The following is a 24856-nucleotide window of genomic DNA, read 5'->3' as shown; positions in this document are numbered from 1 at the left end:
ACGCAATGCTGAAATATATTAGTTACGCTATTTCTGGACTTCTATTGAAGCCCGGTCCAAGTCCACTTCCTTCATCTTGAATTGGGGACATTTTGGCCACATTCCTCTGCTTTGTCTAATTAAGATTAATTACACGCTCCTGGAAGTGGGAAGGATGCGGAAGCCCAGCCCAGCCCACTCCCCAATCTTTACTCCCAGGTTCCTGGGAGATTTCAGTAAGGAGTTTTCTACAAAGGAAGCCATTTTGACATCTGCGTGTTTTTTTAAAAAAAAAATGCTTTAATGCCTTGACGTCTTTAAGTCGGGTGGAAAATACTAGACTGTGCAGAGATGGATAGATTGACATTAAAAATAAAGAACAAAGAAGACACAGAATATTACTTAACATGGAATAGATTTTACAAGTGGTTAGAGATAAGAGGTGGAAATTAGGCGAAGAAAGGTGACTGCTATCTATGAATTAAATATAAAGAGGGTTTATAATTATAAATATGCTGATATTAGCAGAATTATAAATAAGCTAATATGAAGAGAAATCTAGTCAAAATTATTATTACACTATTACTATTGTTATTAGTATAAATGTTAATATTTCTGTTTGTTTTCCTTTTGCTTTTTCGTAAATCATATGCCCCGACAATACACAGTTTTCAAAATGTTTATGAATAAAAATAAAACACATACTTAAAAAAAAAATTGGGGTGGACTTCAGCACTGCCAAAATTCTGCAAAATTGAAGTTCACACTTTTTAAAGGTGCCAGTTTGACAAAAACGTAAGGCCAGACAAGGAATAACAGATGGAAACTTAACAAGGAGAGATTCAACCTGGAAATGAGGAGAAACTTTCTGACAGTGAGAACAATCAACCTATGGAACAGAAGTTGCCTTCAAAAGTTGTGGGAGCTTCATCATTGGAAGCTTTCAAGAAGAGACTGGACAGCCATTGGTCAGATATGGTGTAGGATCTCCTGCTTGGGCAGGGGGGTTGGACTAGATGACCTACAAAGTCCCTTCCAACTCTGGTAATCTGTTATAAGAGACTTCTGGCTTTTGCTACTAACATGGCCCTCCTACAACAGTAAACTATTTCAAGTGAAAATTGAAAAGTTAAGTTATAGGTTTACCAGGTATTCCAGTATCTTAATTACAGAGCTATGACTGCAGTAAATCATGCTTACAATATGTGCTTCCTGTGGCACATTTATGCCTCAGGATGCTAAAAACCTAAAACTATAACTTTAAATTGGTAAAATCTGGATATGTGTTGTAAATCAGCGCTTCCTAACCTTTTTGGCACCAGGGACCAGTTTTATGGAAGACAGATTTTTCCACAGACTAGAATGGGAGGGAATGGTTTCATGCGCAATTTAGATCCTGCACATGCGCAGATGAAGCTTCATTCGCTTATGCGGCGCAATTCCTAACAAGCTATGGACTGGTATCAGTCTGCAGCTTGGGAATTGGGGACCCGTTGTAAATAATCCCTAATAAAATAATGTTTATGTTTCTGTAGAAAAGTATAGAGACTGCCTAAAAATATGAAAACGATGACAGCACAATGGTGCAAAATTAATGATTTTTCCTGGAACACACATGACTCAAAATTGGGGCCCAACATACTTTTTTTAAAAATGGTCTTTTGCTTCATGCGTAAAGCACATATTTTGTGGAAGGAAGGAGCACCCCTTAGTTTCCTTTGAGATCCTGAATTAAACCGATATTACAGAAGCTTGAACAAACCAAAGCCTGGTTTGCTCCCAATGAATAAGGAACCAAATCCATCTTCCTGTGGTTTATTCAGGAACTGTCAATCAGTGTGGTGAATTTGATTCTCCTTCTTTCAAAAGGTCAGTTAGGTTAAATTAAGTAGGGCCTTACATTTGAAAGTCAGTGTTGCAATGAAGTTGCTCTCCTTCCAGCTTGATTAAAAGGCAGACTTCAAACCTCTCAAAAGGCAGAATAAGGCCGGTCCTGATTTTTAAAGTCAGGTTCAAGAGTTTTTGAGCCTCCTGATAGTTTCAGTCATCTCAAAATCTCAGGAATGACAACAGCTGTTTCTGGATTCAGGGGTGGAAAGAGATCGAACAACGGACAGAAGATGCAAACGATTCATTTTAATGAAAGAGGATCCAGCTTCATCCAGAAATACAGTACAGTACAGTTTCCAGAAATCTCATTGCAGATCAACCCGGTTGATTTTTTTTAGACTTGAAAACCCTCCAGTCTTCCTCCAGTGCATTAAATCTCAAACATAAAAGGGAAGCATCAAACTCTATCCCAGATTCAAGAAGGGCTCAGAACAAAGGTGGACTCGAAGGGAGGAAAAGTCAGGATATCTCTCTCAACCCAGCTTCCCAGGTGATGTTCCCCAGGTGTTTTGCACTACCTGTCCAAAAAAAAAGGCTCTACAGTGGGAAGGGCCAGACTGCAGGCATGGCATGAGAATGGAGGGTCATAAACACAGGGTCAGCCAACTTCCTTCAAGAGACATCCAAACGTCATTGGAACAAGAATATCCTTGTTCTGTAGCAGAAAAACCCAATCACGACCCAACAGTTAAGAATTACTCAGCACTAAAAAGACATAACAGCTCAGATTGTGCAGTTTTGGGCAGTGGAGTTCTACCCCACAGGTGATTTGTGAAATAGCTTGGCACCAGAGGTGGGATTCCAAATTTTTTTACTACCAGTTCTGGGAGAGAGTGTGTCACATCCATGCGCGGCATTCAAAATACACCAATTTCAAGCACTACAGCTTACCTGCTAGGCAGCCCTGATAAGTAGAACAGCTGAGACGCGGGAATGCATTGTGCTGCGCAAATCAGCTGAGCTGAAAAACGCGGAAATATAGGAGCGGGGGCGATTGGGTGAGGCCAGCTGCTTGTGGTGAAGCTGTGCAAGCGTCGTGAGCTCTTCTCACAAATTGTTGGGGAGTGGGGGAATGAGGGGCACCGGAGAGGGGCCTCGGGAGACAAAGCAAATCCTGCGGGAGCTTCCGTGCTAAGAAAGGGTCTCCATGGTTAGGACTCATCCCCTAAAGTTAGGAGGCTCCAGAGCAAAAATCTGAGCGACTTTCATTTTTGAGACCTCCCCTCCTCTGCTTTCCACTTGGAAAACGGCTGTTTCCTTCTCAAGAAGGAACTGATCCCCAAACCGCAAGTAAGCCATCCAACCGGCTTTTATTCTGGGGAACCAAGTTTGTGCAAAGATGGTTTATGAACCCTGGACTGGGGCTCATATTACATGGTGCAAAATCAATGCCGTTCCTTGCGCAAACAGAGGGGAAGAAAGCACAGCATCGTGCAACATGCCAGCTCAGAATAGCCGAGCGGACGGATGGGATAGTTGGAGATCCTTCCTCTCCTTTCCGCCACCTCCCCCGACCCCCCGGCCCCCGTACTGATGCTACCCTAACCCTTTCCCCTGGTTTCCATTATTTGGATTCAAATCGTGGTCCTGAACCTGGCTTGCGTCCTTTTGGTGCAAAAAGCGGCCTGTGATCTATTTGAAAAACAAGGCTTCGCATATCTCTCTCGTCTGCTCGGGCGAAGAGACACTGTGCCCGACGGTTCTGGGATCCGTGTAAATTTCGTAGTCGTTTCCACCCTGCAAAGGAGACCAACAGTGTAAGAAATCGATCCCAGAGAACGAAAGAAGAAGAAGAAGAAGAAGGAGGAGGAGGAGGAAGAGGAAGAGGAGGAGGAGGAGGAGGAGGAAGAAGGAGAAGGAGAAGGAGAAGGAGAAGGAGAAGGAGAAGGAGAAGGAGAAGGAGAAGGAGAAGGAGAAGAATCATAATCTCTCGGCCCACTTTGCTCAGCAAACACATTTCTTTGCTGCCCTTGAAAAAGTAGCTCAAAAAATTATTCCTGCTAAAAATTCTCGTCTGTTTTTCAGCAACTACGTTCTAGAGCAGGGGGTCTCCAACATCTGGCCACGGCCTGAAGGAGCTGCCGTAAATTGAATTGAAAGTTTCATTCCTGTTTTCAGGTTGGAAAAAAACATGTGGCTTGAAATCCAGGAAGGAAATCTCTCCACAGTTCTCCAGCTCTATGTTTAACTGGCTACTTTAGAGAGAATATCTTTCTGAAAAATAAACCTTGGGCAAAAACTGCAGAGCTACTGATTAGATAAACAGCTTTTGGGTTTCACCCAAAAGTTTTCACACTTTGGAGAGTCATTATTATTGAATGCAAGGGTCCCCAAACTTGGCAACTTTTAAGACTCGTGGACTTCAATTCCCAGAAAAGCTGGTTGGAGAATTCTGAGAGTTGAACTCCACAAGTCTTAAAGTTGCCAAGTTTGGAGACCTCTGGTGTAGGTCATCAACTATTTGATCAACTACTGCCTGAGCTACACTGCAACAATGAAGCTCCCCAGGAAAAGGTAGGTGCACAGGTGTTTTTTCCTATACAGGTAGCCTTCGACTTTACAGATTTACAGAGTGGGAAGGGACCTTGTAGGTCATCTAATCCTACCCCCACCCAAACAGGAGACCCTACACCAGAGGCCTCCAAACCTGGCCACTTTAAGACTTGTGGACTTAAACTCCCAGAAAAGCTGGCTGGAGAATTCTGGGAGTTGAAGTCCACAAGTCTTCAAGTGGCCAAGGTTGGAGATACCTGCTCTAGAGGGAAGAATTCTATACAGGCAATCCTCAACTTACAACTTTAAGTTTAGCAACCATTTGAAGTTGCAACACACTGAAAAAAGTGACTTATGACCGTTTTTCACACTTACGATCCTTGCAGCATCTCCGTGGTCGTCTGATTAAAATTTGAACTTTTGGCAACTGGTTCATATTTATGATAGTTTCATTGTCTTAAGGGTCATATAATCACCTTTTGCCACCTTCTCACAAGCGAAGACAACGGGGAAGCCAGTTTCACTTAAAAACCCTTTGGTGCTGACTTAACAACTACAATGACTCACTTAACAACTGCAGCAAAAAACGGTTATAAAAAGGGGCAAAACTCCCTCAACAACTGTCATGGTTGTGCTTTTCCAGGAGGCAACTGGATTCCCTTGTTGTTGTTTTTTCTTTTGAAGATGTTTCGCTTCTCATCCAAGAAGCTTCTTCAGCTCTGACTGGATGACTTTTATTCCTTGCCTATTTCTTCCCCACTATCCTTCCTGTCAAGAGCTGGAGAAGCTTCTTGGATGAGAAGTGAAACGTCTTCAAAAGAAAAAAAAACAAAGAAAGTCCAGTTGCCTCCTGAAAAAAAATCCCCTTTGGGACAACCAGGACTTGGAGGACAGAGAATCTCTACAGACTGGACCGTACCAGCTTCTTCTGGCCGCCTACTCACCGGCATGGTCTTATCTCCAAAGAAATAGATCTTCTCGAAGTTGTCCTGGGCCACAATTCCCAAGCAGTACCGTTTGTCCCAACCATTGGGGAAGACGTCGAAGCTGATCTGCCCTCCTGCAGAGGTCAGAGAGAGAAGAGGATGAGTGGGACGAGCGGCAGACGTGTGACAGAGCTGCTCTGAGCAAAGCGGGACACCGAAGGGAGCCAACATCCAAAGACGAAGAACGCAGGAACCATGAATGAATCCAAGGGACTGTTCAGTCCTGGCCAGAGACGGTGACATGTTCAAATGTCTCTCTAACAGGGCAATGCTAGCTCTAATGGGGGTGGGGGGAATTCAAGGGTTTCCAAAACTCCATGAAAAAACCCTCAGGTGGTCAGTTATGAAGCTGTGGTGGATTACAGGGAGTCCTCGGCTTAGAATCCTTTGTTTAGCAACCATTCAAAGTTACAGCAGCATGGAAAAACTAGCTTATGACTGCACTTATGACCGTTGCTGCATCCCCCTCCCCTCAGGTGGCCAAAATTAGGGCACTTGGCAACTGGCATGTATTTATATGATGGTGTTCTAATCCAGCTCCCAAAACACGACAAACCCTCTGTAGTTATTGTGGTTAGCTGGCTGCAGGTGTGGACGGCTGAGGAGAGCGAGGACTCAGATGAGGGGCCAGGACCGTTAGGGAGTGGACTGCTGCCTTCAGAGATTGTGGGGGTGGTAGCAGCGATGAAGAGGTCCCCGAGGAGCCTGTGCCAAGTGCGTGTGCGCACAGGATTGCTTGCAGGAAAGAGCAGCTGCAGCAGCTCGGGCGACTCGGGAGTAAGGCTGCAAGGTAATGGCCCCTCCTTCAAGAAGATAAAAGCCAGCTGTGAATCGGACGTTCTTTGCAGGAAGCAAAGATGTTTTGAAACTCAAGCCTCGTGGACATTCCAGTATCTTAGTTGGTATTTGAAGACTCTTGTAAAATATTTCTAGGTAACCTTATCTGTTATTCTTGGCAGCCTCGCACAGTTTTGGTGAGGCTCGTGCTTATCAAAGTTAATTAGTTTGAAGCAGCCTTTTAACCAGGGATTCGTAAGAATCATTAAAAGGTTTCTGTTCCCTTTGGTTTGTGTTTGTTTTATTGGACAAGGATTTGGGTCAGAACAGTAGCTGAAGCAATGATTCCTTTATTAGGAGCGCCAGCAAAAAGTTTCCCTTTCACTGCAGGCTAACAAGTCTGTCCGGCAGGGAGATGAATAATTGTCTGCCACACCCATTCATCTCCGCCCCCTGCCTTTTATCCCCAGAGATAGGGTGGGGCCTCATTAGCAGCGGTGGCTCTTCCGTCCCAAGGACCGGCCCATAGATTTCCACTGCTCTCCTCTCCTCCGCCTTCTATGCATCTGCACGTCAGGCACTGACCCAGCTGTTCTTCCTCTTCCTCATCAGCCACATCCGGACATGGGGGCTGTTGATTCTCCATCTGAGGGCTGATGGATGGCCCAGGCTCTGCCTCTCTCTCTCTCTGCCAGCTCCATTCCCGCTTCCCCCTTGGAGCTCTCAGGCTGCCTCCCTGCTAACCCAGACCCCCAGGTCTCCTCCTTATCTGATTCAGCTGCTGGAGGGGCTTGCGGCTGACAGGCCACAAACTGCAGTGTCATGGACTCACGTGATCATCACTTGTGACCTTCCCAGCCAGCTTCCCACAAGCAAAGTTAATGGGAGAAGCTGCATTGCTTAAGGACAGGTGGTTCACTTAACAACTGCAGTTGATTTGTAGTTGCAAAACTGGGTGCAGCTCACTAAACAGTCGCTTGGCTTAGCAGTGGAAATTCTGCTCCCAATTACAGTCATAAATCAAGGGCGACCTTCATATATGGTTCTGAAGAGCTGGGGATCCTGGAGAGTCACCGCATCCCCACAGTAAATCTGAACCATTATGGCATGTCGTAACTGCACCCTCTTACATAAACTTTTCAGCCCTGAAAGAGCCCACCTGGAAGACTAGCTGTGTGTGTGTGTGTGTGTGTGTGTGTGTGTGTGTGTGTGTGAGAGAGAGAGAGAGAGAGAGAGAGAGAGAGAGAGAGAGAGAGAGAGAGAGAGAGAGAGAGAGAGAGAGAGAGAGAGAGAGAGAGAGAGAGAGGGAAAGAGAGAGAAAGAAAGAGAAAGAGAGAGAGAGAAAGAGAAAGAGAGAGAAAGAGAGAGAGAGAAAGACAGAGAGGGAAAGAGAGAGAGAAAGAGAAAGAGAAAGAGAGAGAAAGAGAGAGAGAGAAAGACAGAGAGGGAAAGAGAGAAAGAGAGAGAGAGAGAGATGCCAGATTTCCTCCCTTGAAGTTGGAGCTTCAGCGGAGAAGGCCCAAAGGGAACATGCCACTAGCCCCAAGCTTATCAATTATTATGAATATGCTAATATTCCATTTTATTCCAGGATATTGTTTTAAATGTGCTGCTTTAATATAAGTATTGTCTAGTGCTGAGTTAAATTCAATGGATAGTTGAAACTCGGACATTCTATTTTGTGGTACATATGGTTAAAGGATAATAACAATAACAACAACAATAATAATAGTAATAGCTTATCCCAGGTCTTTTGGAAGACTTGGTAGTAGGTGGACAAAAATGCGAAATCCAGTCTGAATAGCTGGCTGACCCTTATAACAACAACATTGGACCTGAATATCCTGACTGCAAAAAAACCTCCACCTTATTCAGAACTCCCTGGTGCTGTCAACTTTGTTGCTTGTATCTCTACAATTTATATTGTTTTATTTGTTTCCTAGCATGGATACATCACCTAGGTATCTTACGATTCTTGATGAATTTTTTTTTTTTAAATGTACACTGAGAACATATGCACCAAAGACAAATTCCTTGTGTGTATAATCACACTTGGCCAATAAACCTATTCTGTTCTGTTCTAGTTCTATTTCTATTTCTATTCCATTCCAATTCCTATTCCCTTCCCTTCTCTATCCTATTCTATCCTATTAGTCCATTCTATTCTATCCTATTCTATTCCCTTCCCTATTCCATTCTATTCTATTCCCTTCCCTATTCCCTCCCCTATTATATCCCATCCTATCCTATTTCTATTCCATTCCATTCCCCTATTCCCTATTCTCTTCCCTATCCTATCCTATCCTTTTCTATTATTCCTTATTCTATCATTCTCTAGGCTAGCATAGAAGGAGGTCCTCCCTTAATGTGATTTTCTGGATATGCAGGCATTTAGGATGCTTTCTGAATGCAGATATTTCCATTCTTTAAAAAGTGGTACCTATGGAAAACGTGAGGCCTTTTCCTGCAAAGTCACGTCGTAAATCAGCGACAAATCTGTCCCGGATCTGCTCCCTCTGTTCAAGAAATTTAAAAAAAAATCCATCAGTTTAGGGAAAAAAAGAGGATTTTTTTCAATAGCTCGGTGCCACAAGATAATTGACACCAAGACAACTTTTTATGTTATTGTAGAGAGTAAAAAAAGGTGACCTTGGTGGAACTATGCAAGAGCTCTTACTTAGGCAGAGGGATTAAAAACGTTTTTTAAAGTCAGAACAATGAGATAACATTTGGGGCTCAGACAAGATGCTTTCCTGATTCATGGTATTTCTCAATCTCAGCCACTTAAAAGATGGATGGACTTTGACTCCCAAAATGGCTGTCTGAGGAATTCTGGGAAGTGAAGTCCTCCCATCTTCCGGTGGCTGAGTTGAATTACACTGGAATGAAGTATAAAAAGGAGGCAAGGCAGCAAGGACTGGCAAGAAAATGTTATTTCAGACAGCCAACCTCAATAAATATAATTTTAGCCTCCTTGTGGAATTGATTTCCTAGTCTGGTCTGGTGGGACCATTTGGTGGGATGGACAATTGTGCCCTGAATCATCAACACAACTAACAAACTGCTGACACATATGTAGTTACTTCAACCAAATTCAAAGCCATCGCTTGAAACTTTCAAGAAGAGATTGGACTCCCATCTGTCAGAAATGGTGTAGGGTCTTCTGCTCGTGCAGAGGGTTGGACTAGAACAGTGGTCGCCAACCAGTGAGCCGGGGACCAGTGGTGGTCCATGAGAAAATTTGGGTGGTCCACAGAGAAATGTCACCCCACAAAGCAATTAATCCAGGTTGCGCAGGAACACAAGGCTTGTGTCGCTTGCACTGCAAACAACATGAGGTAGTGAGGGGAGGAGGGGAAGGGGGAAAGGGGGGGAACTTGCCCCACCTCACCCCATGCGCCTGGCCTGGACACTGGGCTGCTTCTTTCTTCTTCTGCTTTTGGCTGCACGCAAGGACCCTGCAAGGCCTCCTGCTCCAAGAGGCTGCGCCAGCATGAAAAGTCTCACAAAGACTCATTTCTGACGTTGTTTGGGGAAGAGAAACTTCTGCTGCTTCTGCTGCTTTCCTTGCGTGAAGCCAAAAGTCTCTCTCTCTCTCTCTCTCCCCCTGAGAACGGAGCTGGAGACAGCATCCTGCGATCCCAAATAAAGAACGATCGATCGGGAGGAAAACAGGGTGGGTCATTTTCCTGCAGACTCTTTTGGGGGATTTTCCCAGGGTCTCTGGTCCGTGGGATTTAAAATGATGAGTTTGGTGGTCCCTGAGGTCCAAAAGGTTGGCGACCCCTGGACTAGATGACCTCCAAGGTCTCTTCCAACTCTGATTATCTTGTTATCATTTGTTACTTCTGAGCACAGAAACACTGTAATCCCACAATTCCGTGTCTGTGCTCCACAGACGGGCTTCAGAAATGGTACTATGGGCCCTTCAATCTATAAGTAGTCCTTGACTTACGACCACAATTGAGCATAAAAATTTTGTCACTAAGTGAGACATTTGTTCAGTGAGCTTTTAACTACCTTTCTTGCCACAATTGTTAAGTGAATCCCTGCAGTTATGAAGTAACACTAATTTGCAAAGTGAACTAGGGCTCCCCCGTTGACTTTACTTGTCTGAAGGTCGGCAAACGGGGATCACGTGTTCCCTGGACACATATAATGTGACTCAGAATTTTGATCATGTGACCGTGGGGAATGCTGCAATGGTCGTTAAGTGTGAAAAGCAGTCAGGGGTCACTTTTTTCAGTGTGGTTGTAACTGCAGTCACTAAACGAACTGCTGCCAATTCAAGGACTGCCTGTATTTTCAGTTCCCACAAAAGTCTGGTCAATTTCTGGGGCAGGGGCTTGAGTGGCAAATAACTGATTTTGTTCCACCCATCACTCTTCTTAAAATACTGTCAACTCATAAAATATTTCTATGGTCTTTTTAGAGTTGCCAATAGAAAGGGAGGAGGCCGCAGTGGGCAGATTGCATTCCATCAATGTTTTCAAAGATAGTAACTAGGCGACTGAAGTTTCTGCCAAGCAAAATTCTAACTGGAGAGCCTGATTGATGACTCTGGGCTATGGAGGTGTCCCATTGGAGAATATGAATTATGTTACACCCAGGGGGTGGGAGAAAACCAGGGTCAAGGGTGACAATGAATGATGTGCCTCAGAGTCGGCTAGACCGAGGCAACTAAACCAAGTGACTCTGGGCAGCTTACAATCCTAAAACAATTGAAAAGACATTGAAACAATAAAACATCCATCCAATAAATAAGTATAAACAGCAGCTGGGTGTCAACTCATAAAATATTTCTATGGTCTTTTAGAGTTGCCAACAGAAAGGGAGGGGGGAGCAATGCGGCAGCTTGCAAACTGAAACTGCATTCCATCATTGTTTTCAAAGATAGTAAGTAGGTGACCGAAGTCTTTGCTGTGCAAAATTCTAACTGGAGAGCATGATTGATGGCTCTTGGCTATGGATGTGTCCCATTGGAGAATATGAATTATGATACACCCGGGGGTGAGGGGAAACCAGGGTCAAGGGTGACAATGAATGATGTGCCTCAGAGTCGGCTAGACCGAGGCAACTAAACCAAGTGACTCTGGGCAGCTTACAATTCTATAACAATTGAAAAGACATTGAAACAATAAAACATCCATCCAATAAATAAGTATAAACAGCAGCTGGGTGTCAACTCATAAAATATTTCCATGGACGTTTTAGAGTTGCCAATAGAAAGGGAGGGGGGAAAGGGGTTTAAAAGAGCAGTGCGGCAGCTTGGAAATCGAAAGTGCATTCCATAAATAGTTTTCAAAGATAGCAGCTTAGGTGACGGAAGTTTTTGCTGTGCAAAATTCTAACTGGAGAGCATGATGGATGGCTCTTGGCTATGGAGGTGTCCCATTGGAGAATATGAATTATGATACACCCAGGGGGTGGGGGAAAACCAGGGTCAAGGGTGACAATGAATTGTGTGTCTCAGAGTCGGCTCCACCCAGGCAGTGCCGGACATGTTAACTCCCAATAAATCCTTTTGAAGATTTGGAAATTTGGCTCGAGACTCATGATTTAAATGGGGGCGGGGGGCGGGGGTTAACTACTGGAGCCCTGACAAATACCCAGGCAGTCCTCAACTTATGACCTTAAGGACTGTTTCAAATTCTGATGGACCTACCTGGCAGTTAGATTTGGAGTCCCAATGGTTGCCCTCCTCCCTGGTGCAATCACTTGACAAAACTTCAGGCGTTTGGCAATCAGGCAATCATGTCACCTCATTTTACAAGGTTGTTTTTATCCAACTTCCATTTATTGGTAAAACTGGGCCCATAATAAACCACTGGTTCGCTTAAGAATTGCAGCATTCGCTTAACAACTGCGGATTCATTTAATGACTGTCACAAAAATGTCAAAAAATGGACCAGTCACCAACCTGCGTTACAACCATCACAAGTTCCAATCATGGTGGGCAGGTCTCATTACGTTTATAATTCAAGGACTGCCTGGATCCAAGAATTAATTACAACAGAGCTGGAAGGGACCTTGGAGGTCTTCCAGTCTACCCCCCTGCTCTGGCAGGAGAACCTATACCATTTCAGACAGGTGACTGGTCTGTTCTGTTTTTAAAACCTCCAGTGGTGGAGCGCCCATGATTTCCAGAGTCAAGCTGTTCCACTGGTTAATCGTCCTCCTTGTTAGGAAATTTCGCCATAGTTCCAGGTTGCTTCTCTCTTTGATTAATTTCCATCCCTTGTTTCTTGTCCTGCTCTCTGGTGCTTTGGAGAATAATTTCACCCCTCTTCTTTGTGGCGGCCCCTCAAATACTGGAAGACTGCTATCCTGTCCCCTCTAATTCTTCTTTTCTCTAGACTAGCCAAACCCAAAACCTGCAGCTGTTCTTCATATGTTTTAGTCGCCAGGCCTTTGATCATCTTAGTTGCTCTTCTCTGAACTTTTTCCAAAGTCTCAACCTCTTTTTTGCAGTATGGTTCTTTGCTCATTTACAGTTTATTGAAGTCTAAACCTGGCTGGTTTCCTGCCTCCCCTCCCCTGAAACAACCCAGATTACTAAGGAGGCACCGGAAGGATGAAAGCTACGCCGTCACCTGCCTTGTCAAGCTCAAAAAACTCCATCCGTTCCGCTTGGCTACAGCTTCTGCCAACGGGAGAAACGTTCAGCATCCCATTTCGGAATTCAATGAAAGTGCCCCTAAAAAAAAGAGAAGAAAATCATATATATGTGTTATGTCTCACCTGGACAAACAAAGTAATAAGTCCAAACTTCCAACTGAAACACAAATAAGCAGGCAAGTCCGGTAACTACAAGGTTAACTTCCTTAATCCAAAAACATTCTTGGCAGTCTCACGCCAGCTGTCTGCCAAGTCTGATAAGGAAGCATAAATCACAAGCCATGAGGCCACACAGGAAAAATGCAGAAGCTTCTATCCCAAATAAGAACGAGAATCTAGAGCTAACACGCCCACTTTTATTCCCTGAGGGGTGTGTCAGTCTCTCATCTCAGTCCCTGTTTTGTCCTTTCCTTCTACGTTGCATCTCACGCCTATGCCTGCGTCTTTGCCTCGCATCAAACCAACATTCCTCAGTTTGATCCTCAGCCAGAGGCTCTGCTACACTCTTCTGATTATCTGCCGACACCTGAGGCACAACCAGGGAGGAAGGTCCTGGGGAGGAAGACAATTCCAAATCCTCCAGCAAAGCAGGCTCAAACCTCAGAGCCAAATCCTCCTCTTCCTCATGGCTCAAGTCTGTGTCCTCCAGCAAAGCAGGCTCAAACCTCAAGGCCAAATCCTCCTCTTCCTCATTACTCAAGTCTGTGTCTTCTAACAGAGCAGGCTCAAACCTCCGACTCACAACATGTATTATGTATGTATGTATGTATGTATGTACGGTATTCAGCTTTGTTCAGGTATTTTCCCACGTCATTATAGTTGTGCTTTTAAAGTTGTAGCAACATTTCGGCAGAATCTCATCTGCCATCTTCAGGCTTCTATATATCTCGTTTGGAGGTTCTAGCAGGGGAGCGCAGCTATCGTATACCCTTGACCGAAGATTGGTACACTCCTTCTATCTGGGATGGTCATCCTCTTCCAGCGAGCGTGCAGCTCCGGGCGGGACGCACATGGAGCGTTGAGGGAGGAAGGGGACACCCGCCTAGCCAGCCAGATCAGCCAAATCAACCCTGGCGATCAATGGGGTGACAGATGTCGCAGCCAGATCACCCTCACATCCAATATATATATATAGTTGGAGAGCAGAATAATTTATCATTTTCATTTATCTCTGTTGTCCCCTCCCACTGGGCCGGGAGACAACAGAGATAAATGACTTTTTCCTGCCTTTATAATTTTTACCAATAACTCAAGGCAGCGAACACACACACATACACACTACTTTTTCCTTCTCCTCCCTTCTATTTCCCCCACAATAACAACCCTGTGAGGTAGGTTAGGCTGAGAGAAGGACTGGCCCAAATCCTCTGCAGTTGTTGGAAATATACCACCAGGACTTTCAGCTAGGATGTTTCGAGCAACGAGGATGATTGAAGAACAGTTGCAGGAACCGAGTATGGCTAGTCTAGAGAAAAGAAGGACTAGTGAGGACACCACAGTGGTGTTCCAGTATTTGAAGGGCAGGGGGTCAATTTATTTTCCAAAGCATCAGAGGGCAGGAAAAAAAAATGGATGGAAACTCATCAAGGAGAGAAGCAACCTAGAACTAAAGAGGAATTTCCTGATAGTTAGAACCATGAACTAGTGGAACAACAGCTTGCTTCCAGAAGCAACCTCCATCACTGGAAGTTTTTAAGAAGAAGCTGGATAGTCACTTGTCTGAAATGGTATAGGTTCTCCTGCTTGAGCAGGGGCTGGACTAGCAGACCTCCAGGGTCCCTTCTGATGGATTGATTCTGACTGAGCTGCACTCAACCAGAGTAACGGCATAATTACCGAAGAGAATCTATCTGCTTGAGGGGTGTTTCTAGCACAACCTACAATGTTCAAGAGCCATACTGCATAAAAAGGAGGAGGGAAGTCAGTGCTCTCCTTGTTTAGTGTACAGGTGCCCTGCAAGTAGAAAGCTAGCATTCAGGAGAAAGCGATCAGGATTCCCTCCCTGATTTGCTAGTTTACACTGGGAGTTTTGCAACCTAAATCCAGATTGACATGTTTATTCTGCACGGAGGAACAGATATTATATTGGTTAATTATTTCATCAAAGAGCAGAAGGTGACAAAATTATTTTCCTGACTCTCTCTACATGACAAAAGCAAGAGGCAGCTATAACTTTCATGCTGTGACTTTCCCAGAGTGGTGGGTTCGAAACACTTTGCTTTTTTTTTTTTTATAAAAGTTTTTATTGTTTTTTAACATACAAACAAACAGACAAAACATAAAAACATCAGCTCCCCCATATTTATATACAAACAGTGAGTCGGTTGGTTCATCAGTTTTGTGCGTTCACTTCATAGTCACAATTACAATTACCTTATATAATAACTCTTATTGTCAATACAAACTTATAAATCATCATATCATTATTAAAAAAAAAAAAGAAAAAGTTTGACTACACTTTTATTCGATCATGCCTTTGTGAGATAACTATATTTTAAAAGATTTATTCTAAAACAAATCATATAGTCGTGCCAGTTCTATCTTAAAATAAAAAGAAAAAAGGAAAAAGGAAACCATTACATAAGTATAATATCCAATACCAAGCATAAGAAAAGAAAAATAAATTCAATATTATTCCTTATTATCTAGCATTTCAAATATTCTATTTTTGTATTTCATCATTCAGCCATTGATAGAAAAGATCCCAAATTATATAAAATTGTTTATCTTCTTGCTCTCTGATTTCAAAAGTCAATCTACTCATCTCAGCACATTCCAATATTAACACTTTGCTTTTTTGATGTTGTAGCGTTCTCAGGAAATGTCCTATATTGTGATTATTACAAAGCAGAGACTGAATTTCTATGATCTTTTCTGCAGTGGTCATTATATGAGTTGTAAAACAAATGCTCTGGTTGTTAAGCAAATCCATTGTTTATTATGGGCTGGGTTTGCTGAAAACCAGAAGTGTCAATTTTTGGCAAAAACGTAAAATGCTGTAACTATGCGATGCTGCAAATGGCTGTAAATGCAGGCTGGTTGCCAAATGCCCAAAATGTGGTCACATGACTATAGGAGTGTGGCCATTGTACCTTTGGAATTGGGTCATATGTACTCCTGGGGAGGTTGGTCATAACGTTGAACTAAGTGGCTGGTCGTAAGTCAAGGAGAGATTCAACACGGAAATAAGGAGAAACTTTGTGACAGCGAGAACAATCAACCGATGAAACAGAAGTTGCCTTCGGAAGTTGTGGGAGCTTCATTATTGGAAGCTCTGAAGAAGAGACTGGACTGCCATCTGTCAGAAATGGTGTAGGGCAGTGGTGGCTAACCTTTTTGGGCTACTGTGCCAAAAATTGTCCGTGTGCTTGCACACTTGCACTCGCATGCCAGCACCCAGGGGGCAATGCGCCCCTCCCAATGCCCCCATGCACGCGCAATCCCCACCCCACCCACCTCCGCCACCCACTTACCTGCACTGCACCTCACAGCTGTTTTTCAGCCGGTTTGAGGCCTTTTTTGGCCTCTCAGGGGCTTGGGGGAGGCTTCTGCAGGCTTTGCAGGCTGAAAACTAGCCCCGTTTTGTCACTTCTGGTATTTTCAGAAAATCGAAGTGATGAAAACAGGGCTAGTTTTCGGCCTGCAAAGCCTGCAGAAGCCTTCCTCAAGCCTTTGGGGGGCCAGAAAAGGCCTCAAACGGGCTGAAAATCAGCTGTGAGGCACACACATACGCAGTGATGTTTGCCTGCAGCTCGCATGCTGGCACAAATAGCTCTGCATGCCACCTGTGGCATGCGTGCCATAGGTTCGCCATCACGGCGTAGGGTCTCCTGCTTGTGTGGGGGGGTTGGACTAGATGACCTATAAGGTCCCTTCCAACTCTGTTCATCTGTAAATCTGTAAAGTCAAAGGCCACCTGTATAGGAAAGCACTTTTACGCACCTACCTTTTCCTGGGGAGCTTAATTTTTGCAATGTAGCTCAGGCAGTAGTTGATCAAATCCTGAAGCAGCTCTTCCCCCAGGTGTTCTTGGATGCTCTGCTCAGGAGAGGCAAAGAAGAATCAAAACAGAGTCCCAAACCTCCAGAAGCAACTCTCAAGAAATTAAACCCCAGCAAAATACTTTCTGGGTTCTACTTCTCAAAGCTCGGAGGATGGTTTCTTCCTGGGGGATTCTTACTGGCCAGGCTGGGATCAAATGGGTGGGGTCCCCATGGGGTGATTCTTACACGGGTTCAGCAACCGTGATTTGGCCAAAGGTCCACCTTGTCTCTCATCAAGAGCCTCAGTGGCACAGTGGTTAAAGTGCAGTACTGCAGGTTACTTCTGCTGACTTCCATCTGACTGCAATTTGGCAGTTCGAATCCCACCAGGCTCAAGGTTGACTCAGACTTCTGTCCTTCTGAGGTGGATAAAATGAGGACCCAGATTGTTTGGGGCAAGAGGCTGACTCTGTAAACAATTTATAGAGGGCTGTAAAGTAAAGCTAAGGTAAAGGTTCCCCTCGCACATATGTGCTAGTAGTTTCTGGCTCTAGGGGCCAGTGCTCATCTCCGTTACAAGCCAGCGCTGTCCGAAGACGTCTCCATGGTCATGTGGCCGGCATGACTAAACACCGAAGCTGTACGGAACGCTGTTGCCTTCCCACCAAAGGTGGTCCCTATTTTTCTACTTGCATTTTTACATGCTTTCGAACTGCTAAGTTGGCAGAAGCTGGGACAAGTAACAGGAACTCACTCCATAACATGGAGCTGGGGATTTGAACCACCGAACTGCCGATTTTTCTAATCGACAAGCTCAGTGTCTTAGCCACTGAGCCACCACGTTCCCTGTAGCATTGTAAAGCGGTATATAAGTCTAAGGGGTATTGCTATCACAGCTAAACATCTTCTTTTCTTTTTTTTTGCAAATATATCTTTACCATTCACCATTGTTGCCAAATTAGGTGACAAATGGAGATGTCCAAAACACCAAAGCAGAACACACCAAAACAGGCAACCAGCATGTCAAATAAAGGCAAAAAGCTAATTATCATAAATCAGATTATGCTAAATCAATGTGAAAGCCCAGAAAAGACCAAGGATGATCCAAATGGCCTTGAGGGAGGAACAGGATCTCTTTGGGAAATCAAACTGATATTCTTTGCACTGGAATCTTTTCCTTCAAGTTCCCAATAAACATCCACTCAGCCTCTGGGACTGAACTGATTTTAAATCTGCGTATAGGTGAGCCATTCTCACATCTTTGGGCCAGCAATTCCGTAAGGTTCATTGTGCCCTGATTGAGGAGGCGTTTCTGTGAAGCGTGCTCTGTGGAGTATGCTGTGCAGGAGAGCCAGAGTTGAGAAATACGCAATGTTTCCAAAAAGAGACATTCTGAGGCCAAAATCACCCCTTGCCTTGCACATTCGGAGGAGCCCCACTGTGAATGGAGTGCCTCAAGCCCCAAAGTATTTGATTTACTTATTTAGTTGTCCAATTTATCAGCTGTCCATCTCCATTTAAAACCCACTTTTAAAAGAATACATTAAAAGATTATAAGAAGCTATAGAGCAGGGGTGTCCAACCTTGGCCACTTTAAGCCTGGAGGACTTCAACTCCCAGAATTCCCCAGCTGGGGAATTCTGGGAGTTGAAGTCCTCCAGGCTTAAAGTGGCCAAGGTTGGACACCCCTGCTATAGAGCAGGGGTCGCCAACCTTTTGGACCTCAGGGACCACCAAACTCATAATTTTATATCCCAGGGACAACTAACTGGTTCTGTGGGCGTGGCCTAATTTGTGGGTGTGGCTTGGTCATGTGATTGGCTGGGCATGGCTTGTATGTTATAAATTATAAATATTTATATAAACATTGAATTTTTTATAAAAAAAGAGCAACTTTTACCCAAAATCAGGCAAAGCAGTCAGGCAGATTGAGTTGCTCACAGAATCAAAGATTCATTTGGAAATCTATCTATCTGCCATTGGCTGTCTGTCACATAAAATTTGCTTGCAAGCAAACTCACAAAATTAACTTACAACACACCATGTATGTAAATATTGAATTTATTAAAAAAGCAACTTTTATCCAAAATCAGGCAGATTGAGTCGCTCACAGAATCATTCAGTGATCTATCTATCTGCCATCGGTTAGCTCAGTCTCTCAAATTTGCTTGCGGCGAGTCTGCACTGAATTTGCTTGCAAGCAAACCTTCAGTCCTAAATGAGGTTCGGCTGTGCTTAGCTAGAAAGCAAGAAATCCAACCATTTCCTGCTTCCTAGCTAATCTAAATCTCCCGGCACAGAAGAACAGATGATGGTCGGAAAAGGAAAAAGAGCAATTTAACAGGCAAGTTTATTGGGTAAGGAGTGAGTGGACGGGGAGCGTTCCAGCGGGCCATGTGGGCTGAGCAGCCTTGTGTTTCTGCGCAGCCTGGATTAATTGCTTTGGGCGGGGGGTGCTCTGGGTGTGAGATTTCTCTGTGGCCCACCAAAATTTTCTCACGGCCCACCAGTGGGCCACGGCCCATCGGTTGGTGACCACTGCTATAGAGAGTCTCAACTTACAACCACAGCTGAGCCCAACATTTCTGCAGCTAAGTGAGACATTAATTCAGTTTTTCTCCATTGCAACCGTCATAAATATGAATCGGTTGTCATGCATCTGAATTCTGATCATGTGACAGTGGGGATGCCCCACGGTCATAAGTCACTTTTTTCAAGGTCATCGTAACTTGGAAAGGTCACTGAAGGAACTGTTGTAAATCAAGGACTACCTGTATAAAATAAAATGTATAAAAATTTCAGCTCTCTTTTTTCTTTTTAACTGCACCCCACATCACTGTTCTTACAATGCAGGTAGTCCTCGAGTTACGATCATTCATTCAGTGACTTGAAGCTAAGGAAGGGTTTTACGACTAGTCTCCAAAGTTCTACAAGACTTCCTAATAAGTGGTTTTGGGTAACAAAGAAAAAAGTTTGGGAAGCTCTGCTTAACGTCGAATCAGACACCAGGGTCATACTACCATATGTGGTGGACATGCCCCAAAGCCAAAAAATACTGGAAGACAATATACACATGGTTGGAAAATATGATAAGAAACCTGAGACATTTTTGATGGGCATGATTCCACGAAATTAAAATAAGGGTAAGACATATTTGGTTTTACACATCCTAACAGCAGCTAGGATCGCATATGCACAATGTTGGAAAAACCCAGAAATCCCTGCAGACGATATTATAATCAAAAAAAATTCTGGAATGTGCAGAGATGAATAGGTTAATTCTAAAAATTAAAGGAAAAGAAGATTCGGACTACTTCATAACATGGGAACTATTCTATAAATGGTTAAATGACAGATATTGGGGTTAGAGGAGTGGAATTAGGTGAAATATGGTTTATAGAAGAAAGAAAAACAGATGGGTAAATATTTCTGACTGTTATATCATTGATACTATAATGGAAGATAATGTATGTTACAATATGATTAATGCTATTGTATTTGTTTATATATTACTGCATATTTGTTTATATATATATGATCATAATGATGTTGTTTGTATGTTAACAGTTTGGACACCTAGAGAGCACACTGTTCAACATAGAAAGGAAATGTTTGATATAAAACAATAAAAAATATTTCAAACCCTGCATTAATATCAATATATGAGACAAAATATGTCAGTTGGTCCTAACTTACAAACCTACCTGCTTCTCAAGAAGTTTTCCATCCTTGTAGGACACCAGACCATTTTCTGGGAAAACATAGTCATATTTTCCAACCACTACCCTCCAAACAAGGAAGAAAAAAAAAGGAGCTTTAATTTATATTATTCAGTTCAGAGAACATTTCCATGAAATTAACAGGAAAAAAAAAACTTCTTTCCTATTTCTCCTCTGAATTCATAAAGCACTTGATATTTTTTTATTTTAAAAAAAGAGTCGGTACAGCCACCTCAAAGCAATCGGGTAAATTAATGGCATTCAGTTGCATATGATGTGCGGTAAATATGCCCAAGGATAACTGACAATCTCTGTGCCTCTCGATGCCAAATAACTACACAGAAAACTGGTGTGTTAGGAAGCAAAGTGACAGTTTCTAACATTGTGTTTATTTACTGTACAAAAATGCCTCTGGGCCCCAAATAGACCAAACAGCATCTTTGAAAATGAAGATGGCAAGGTGGGTGCCACTCACTCTTTGAAATATCTTTATTAATTGCATGTTATTTTTCACTCTTCTTTTTTGTAAAGCTGAAAACCACTTTTGAAAAAAGATTTTTGGCATGAAAAATTCAAATCACTCCTTATTGTTCCAATATCACTTTTATGTGCTGATGGTGTAAATTTCTTTTTGTGGCTTGTTGCAAACCATTATAATAAAGTTACCATTAAATCAGAGGTCTTCAAACTTGGCAACTTTAAGACTTGTGGACTTCAACTCCCAGAATTCTCCAGCCAGCACTGAATGGAAAACCCCTGATATTGCACTAATATTGCACTATACAATAGAATTCAGTATAGTTACTGCCCTGGGATAGAAGCTGTTTTTCAGCCTATTTGCCCTTGTTTTTATTATTATCCTGTACCGTCTGCCAGATGGTAATAGTTCAAAAAAGGGGGTGCCCAGGATGAGGTGGATCTTTAAGGATGTTTTGAACTTTCTTAAGGCAGCGGGAGCTCTAAAACTCTTCCAAAGAGGGGAGAGGGCAACCCAGGATCCCCTGGGCAATCTGCCCCTGTGCAATGAATGCGATAAAGAAGGCAAAGACAGCTGCCCAGCCCATAATGACAATTCGGACAACTTTGCCACTCCTGGCTGGGCTTCCCACGCCTTCTCCTTCTTCTTACCGTCCTCCCCCAGTTGTTCTTGGATCTTTTCGAAGTCTGAGCCTCCAACCACGCCAACTTTCACCTTCTGCCTCAAAGCCTGTAGGAAATCTGCCATATCGGAGGTGATTTTCTGGATCGGTTGAAAAAGAGAAATTGGTGTGTCAATCAGATCAAACAGGGATTCCAGCAACACTCGCAAGCTCTCTTGATGGTCCCTATTATTATTTCCACACCCCTCATTTATAATGTGCATTTCTTTCCATCTTGTTCTGAAAATGGTTCTGGGAGATAGGAGGGGAGGCCATGAAGTGATCCAGTGGGATTGAATTTGGGCCTTAAGCCCAAATTTCAAACTCTTAACAGAATAAGTGAATTGGAAGGGGCCTTGGAGGTCTTGTAGTCCAGCCTCCTGCTCATGCAGGAGAGGCTATAGTACTATTTCAGACAAGTGGCTGTCCAGTCTCGTCTTAAAAGCCTCCAGTATTGGAGCACCCACAACTTCTGAAGTCAAAAGTTTTTCTAGATTGCTTTCGTTCTTAATTGGGTTTAAAGAAATAAATTTCTTTGAAATATTGCAATAGACTTGGTTTTAGTGGGGCATATTGGGATGGCAGAGTAAAACAATGACCAACTTTGGTAAAGAATGAAAAGTTAACTACTTCAATACAAATAGTAGCATAATAATACATTTCTTATTCTTTCTCTTTGTAGTAAAAATTACAATGTTTGAAGCAGGTTGTGTTCTTTTCATTCATTGAATATCAAATTATTGTTGTTATTAATTGAAGACACCCTGTGCAAGGCATTATTATTATCAAGCATTCACTGTGCAAAACGTTTTACGAAATATAGGAAAAACAGAGCTTTATCTGAAGAATCTTACTTCACACAACTTGTTTCACTAAGCTTTACAACTGTTTGCAAGGTAAGGCAGTGTATTTATACAACAAAGTGAATCAATTAATCAAATCCTTACAGACTATACAGCAGCATAACTGCAGGTGAAGAAATAAAATGGAGAACTGTCCTTTTCTATCATTGCTAACAAGGAAATAAAATGTCTAGCAGCTCATCAAACCAGGAACTGGTCTTGAATTAGAGACAAGTTTTGTTATCACTGCTACATTTTTATTACATTGTAATTATGGCCTTTATCATTAATTTCTTTGGAAAACGGTAACTTTGATCCATGATGAAAGTAAGGTGAGGATTTAAGAAATCAGGACAAATGGCCCCAAACTACAAAGTTCAACAAACCCACAACTAAGTTTGGATAAATTACTCCAAGCAAGGAATAAAGAATTAAACAAGAAATGGAGCTTCTCCTTCTATCCAGCCACCAGGGATGCTGCTGCTTATTCACCCCCATCCAGCTTTACTTGCTTCTCATTATGAAGAGAGTCCCAACGATTAAGTGCAACAACGTGCTAAAAACTGTAATGAGGATTAAAAAGGGAGAGCAAAATCCAAGATATGATGGGATACTGCATTAAGAAGCCTGGCCAGCAGAGAGCTTTCAGCTATTAATCAGAGAATAATGAAGAAGACGAAGAATTTACAGGCAGTTCTTGACTTACAACAGTTCGTTTAGTGACCAAAGTTACAACATCAGTGAAAAAAGGGACTTATGGCCGTTTTTCACACTTACGACCGTTGCAACGTCCCCATGATCGAAAGTCAGACAGTTGGCACGCTGACTCGTATTTACGATGGTTGCAGTGTCCCTGGGTCACTTTACAACCAGTTAAGTGTGACTTCACAATTGCAATGATTCACTTAACAGTGGCAAAAAAAATCGTAAAACCGAGCAAAAACTCACTCAACCCCCGTCTCACTTAGCAACATGTATTTTGGGCTCAGTTAAGGTCAAAAGTCGAGGACTGCTACCTGCAACTGCCGCCACCTAATCAGCAGGTGCAAACGTGCCAGGGAGTTGCGTTGCCGGCTTGCAAGGAGCTGCCTGCACCGCCTTCTTCCCCAAACAGGCTGGCTCCCGGGCTCGAGGCACTCTGCCCATGCTCAGAGGCCCCCTTCCAGCTCGGCCTCCCCCCTAGTCCCACCTGCCGAGGGGCGGTCAGCGTGCCGTCCACGTCGAAGAGGCAGAGAACCGAATCGCCCTCCATGGCTCTGCCCGTCGGCGGCTCCTTCGGACGGGATGAACGGAGTTGAAAAAAAAAAAAACTACAGGCCCCAGCATGCCTCCGGGCCGAGGCGACATCTACACGCATGCGCACCCCTCCCTTGCAGCCTACCGGAGGCCTATGGAGAGTGCGTAGAGGTAGAAAGGAGCGGGCGGCGCTCGTCGCTTCCGGTTTTCGTTCGGCTGCCGCCCCAATGCGGGGCGGAAGAGTCGAGGGGGAAAACATACGTGGCCCGCGGGGATTTGTTAGGGCCGGTTAAGGGCAGAGTTCCTCCACCCTCTGCAGCTTTGGGATAGGTGGACTTCAACCAATTTGACTTCAGGAGTTGTGGGAGGCTTTCAAGAAGAGACTGGACTGCCATCTGTCAGAAATGGTGTAAATCAGAGGTCCCCAAACTTGGCAACTTTTAAGACTTGTGGACTTCAACTTCCAGAATTCTCCAGCCAGCTTTTCTGGGAGTTTAAGTCCACAAGTCTTAAAGTTGCCAAGTTTGGAGGCCTCTGGTGTAGGGTCTCCCGTTTGGGTGGGGGTAGGACTAGATGGCCTACAAAGGTCCCTTCCCACTCTGTAAATCTGTAAAGTCGAAGGCTACCTGTATAGGAAAACACCTGTGCACCTACCTTTTCCTGGGGAGCTTAATTGTTGCAGTGTAGCTCGGACAGTAGTTGATCAAATAGTTGATAATCTACACTCAGAATTCTCCAGCCCGCTTTTCTGGGAGTTGAAGTCCAACAAGTCTTAAAAGTCACCAAGTTTGGAGACTTGTTAATTTGGAGACCCTGTTAATTCACCAGCCATCATGATTACACACACACACACACACATACACCCATTGAACCTTATCCCCCATCTTGAAGTTGGAGGTGGCAAAACACGGATTTCACTCAAAATAGCGCCTGCCAATTCAGCCCCTCTGAAGTTGGAAAGGGCTTGGCCCGTTCAGAGCCAAAGCACAAAGACCCCTGAATAATTTTCCCTCGAGATATTCCCCCATGCATTAAAAGTGGAACAGCTCCCACTTTTGCATTACTATTATTCTTATTATTCTTATTCTTATTATTGTTGTTGTTGTTATTGTTATTATTTTTTTGAGATTCACAACGTTTGGGGCTGGTTGATAGCTCAACAGCTCGAGTCCTAACCAAGAACTTTTTCATTCT

At 43.6% G+C, this 24856-nt stretch overlaps 1 protein-coding gene across 1 annotated transcript; it reads right to left on the bottom strand.

Moving 5' to 3' along the window:
• Nucleotides 1–2100: 2100 nt before the first annotated feature.
• On the bottom strand, nucleotides 2101–23810 carry PMM2 (phosphomannomutase 2). Its single transcript, XM_026704093.2, has 8 exons — nucleotides 23616–23810; nucleotides 21574–21685; nucleotides 20431–20507; nucleotides 16690–16781; nucleotides 12723–12822; nucleotides 8566–8641; nucleotides 5307–5422; nucleotides 2101–3606 (listed from the first exon to the last, which is right to left on the bottom strand). Exons 1-8 carry the CDS (start codon nucleotides 23781–23783, stop codon nucleotides 3502–3504), a joined length of 846 nt encoding a protein of 281 aa, XP_026559878.2. The 5' UTR covers nucleotides 23784–23810; the 3' UTR covers nucleotides 2101–3501.
• Nucleotides 23811–24856: the final 1046 nt, after the last annotated feature.

Source organism: Pseudonaja textilis, chromosome 14 (assembly GCF_049901715.1).
Source record: "Pseudonaja textilis isolate UNSWEBS1 chromosome 14, rPseTex1.2, whole genome shotgun sequence".
NCBI lineage: Eukaryota > Metazoa > Chordata > Lepidosauria > Squamata > Elapidae > Pseudonaja > Pseudonaja textilis.
This window is presented reverse-complemented; position numbering and strand designations above follow the sequence as displayed.

Bases quoted from the DNA above. Each gene is read 5' to 3' on its own strand.
- PMM2 (XM_026704093.2), bottom strand. From the start codon at position 23,783: ATGCGTGTAGATGTCGCCTCGGCCCGGAGGCATGCTGGGGCCTGTAGT. The intron at 21,686-23,615 runs GTGGGACTAGGG...CAACCGATCCAG, and splicing joins CGCTGACCGCCCCTCGGCAG to AAAATCACCTCCGATATGGC. The intron at 3,607-5,306 runs GTGAGTAGGCGG...TCTCCTTTGCAG, and splicing joins TTGGAGATAAGACCATGCCG to GGTGGAAACGACTACGAAAT.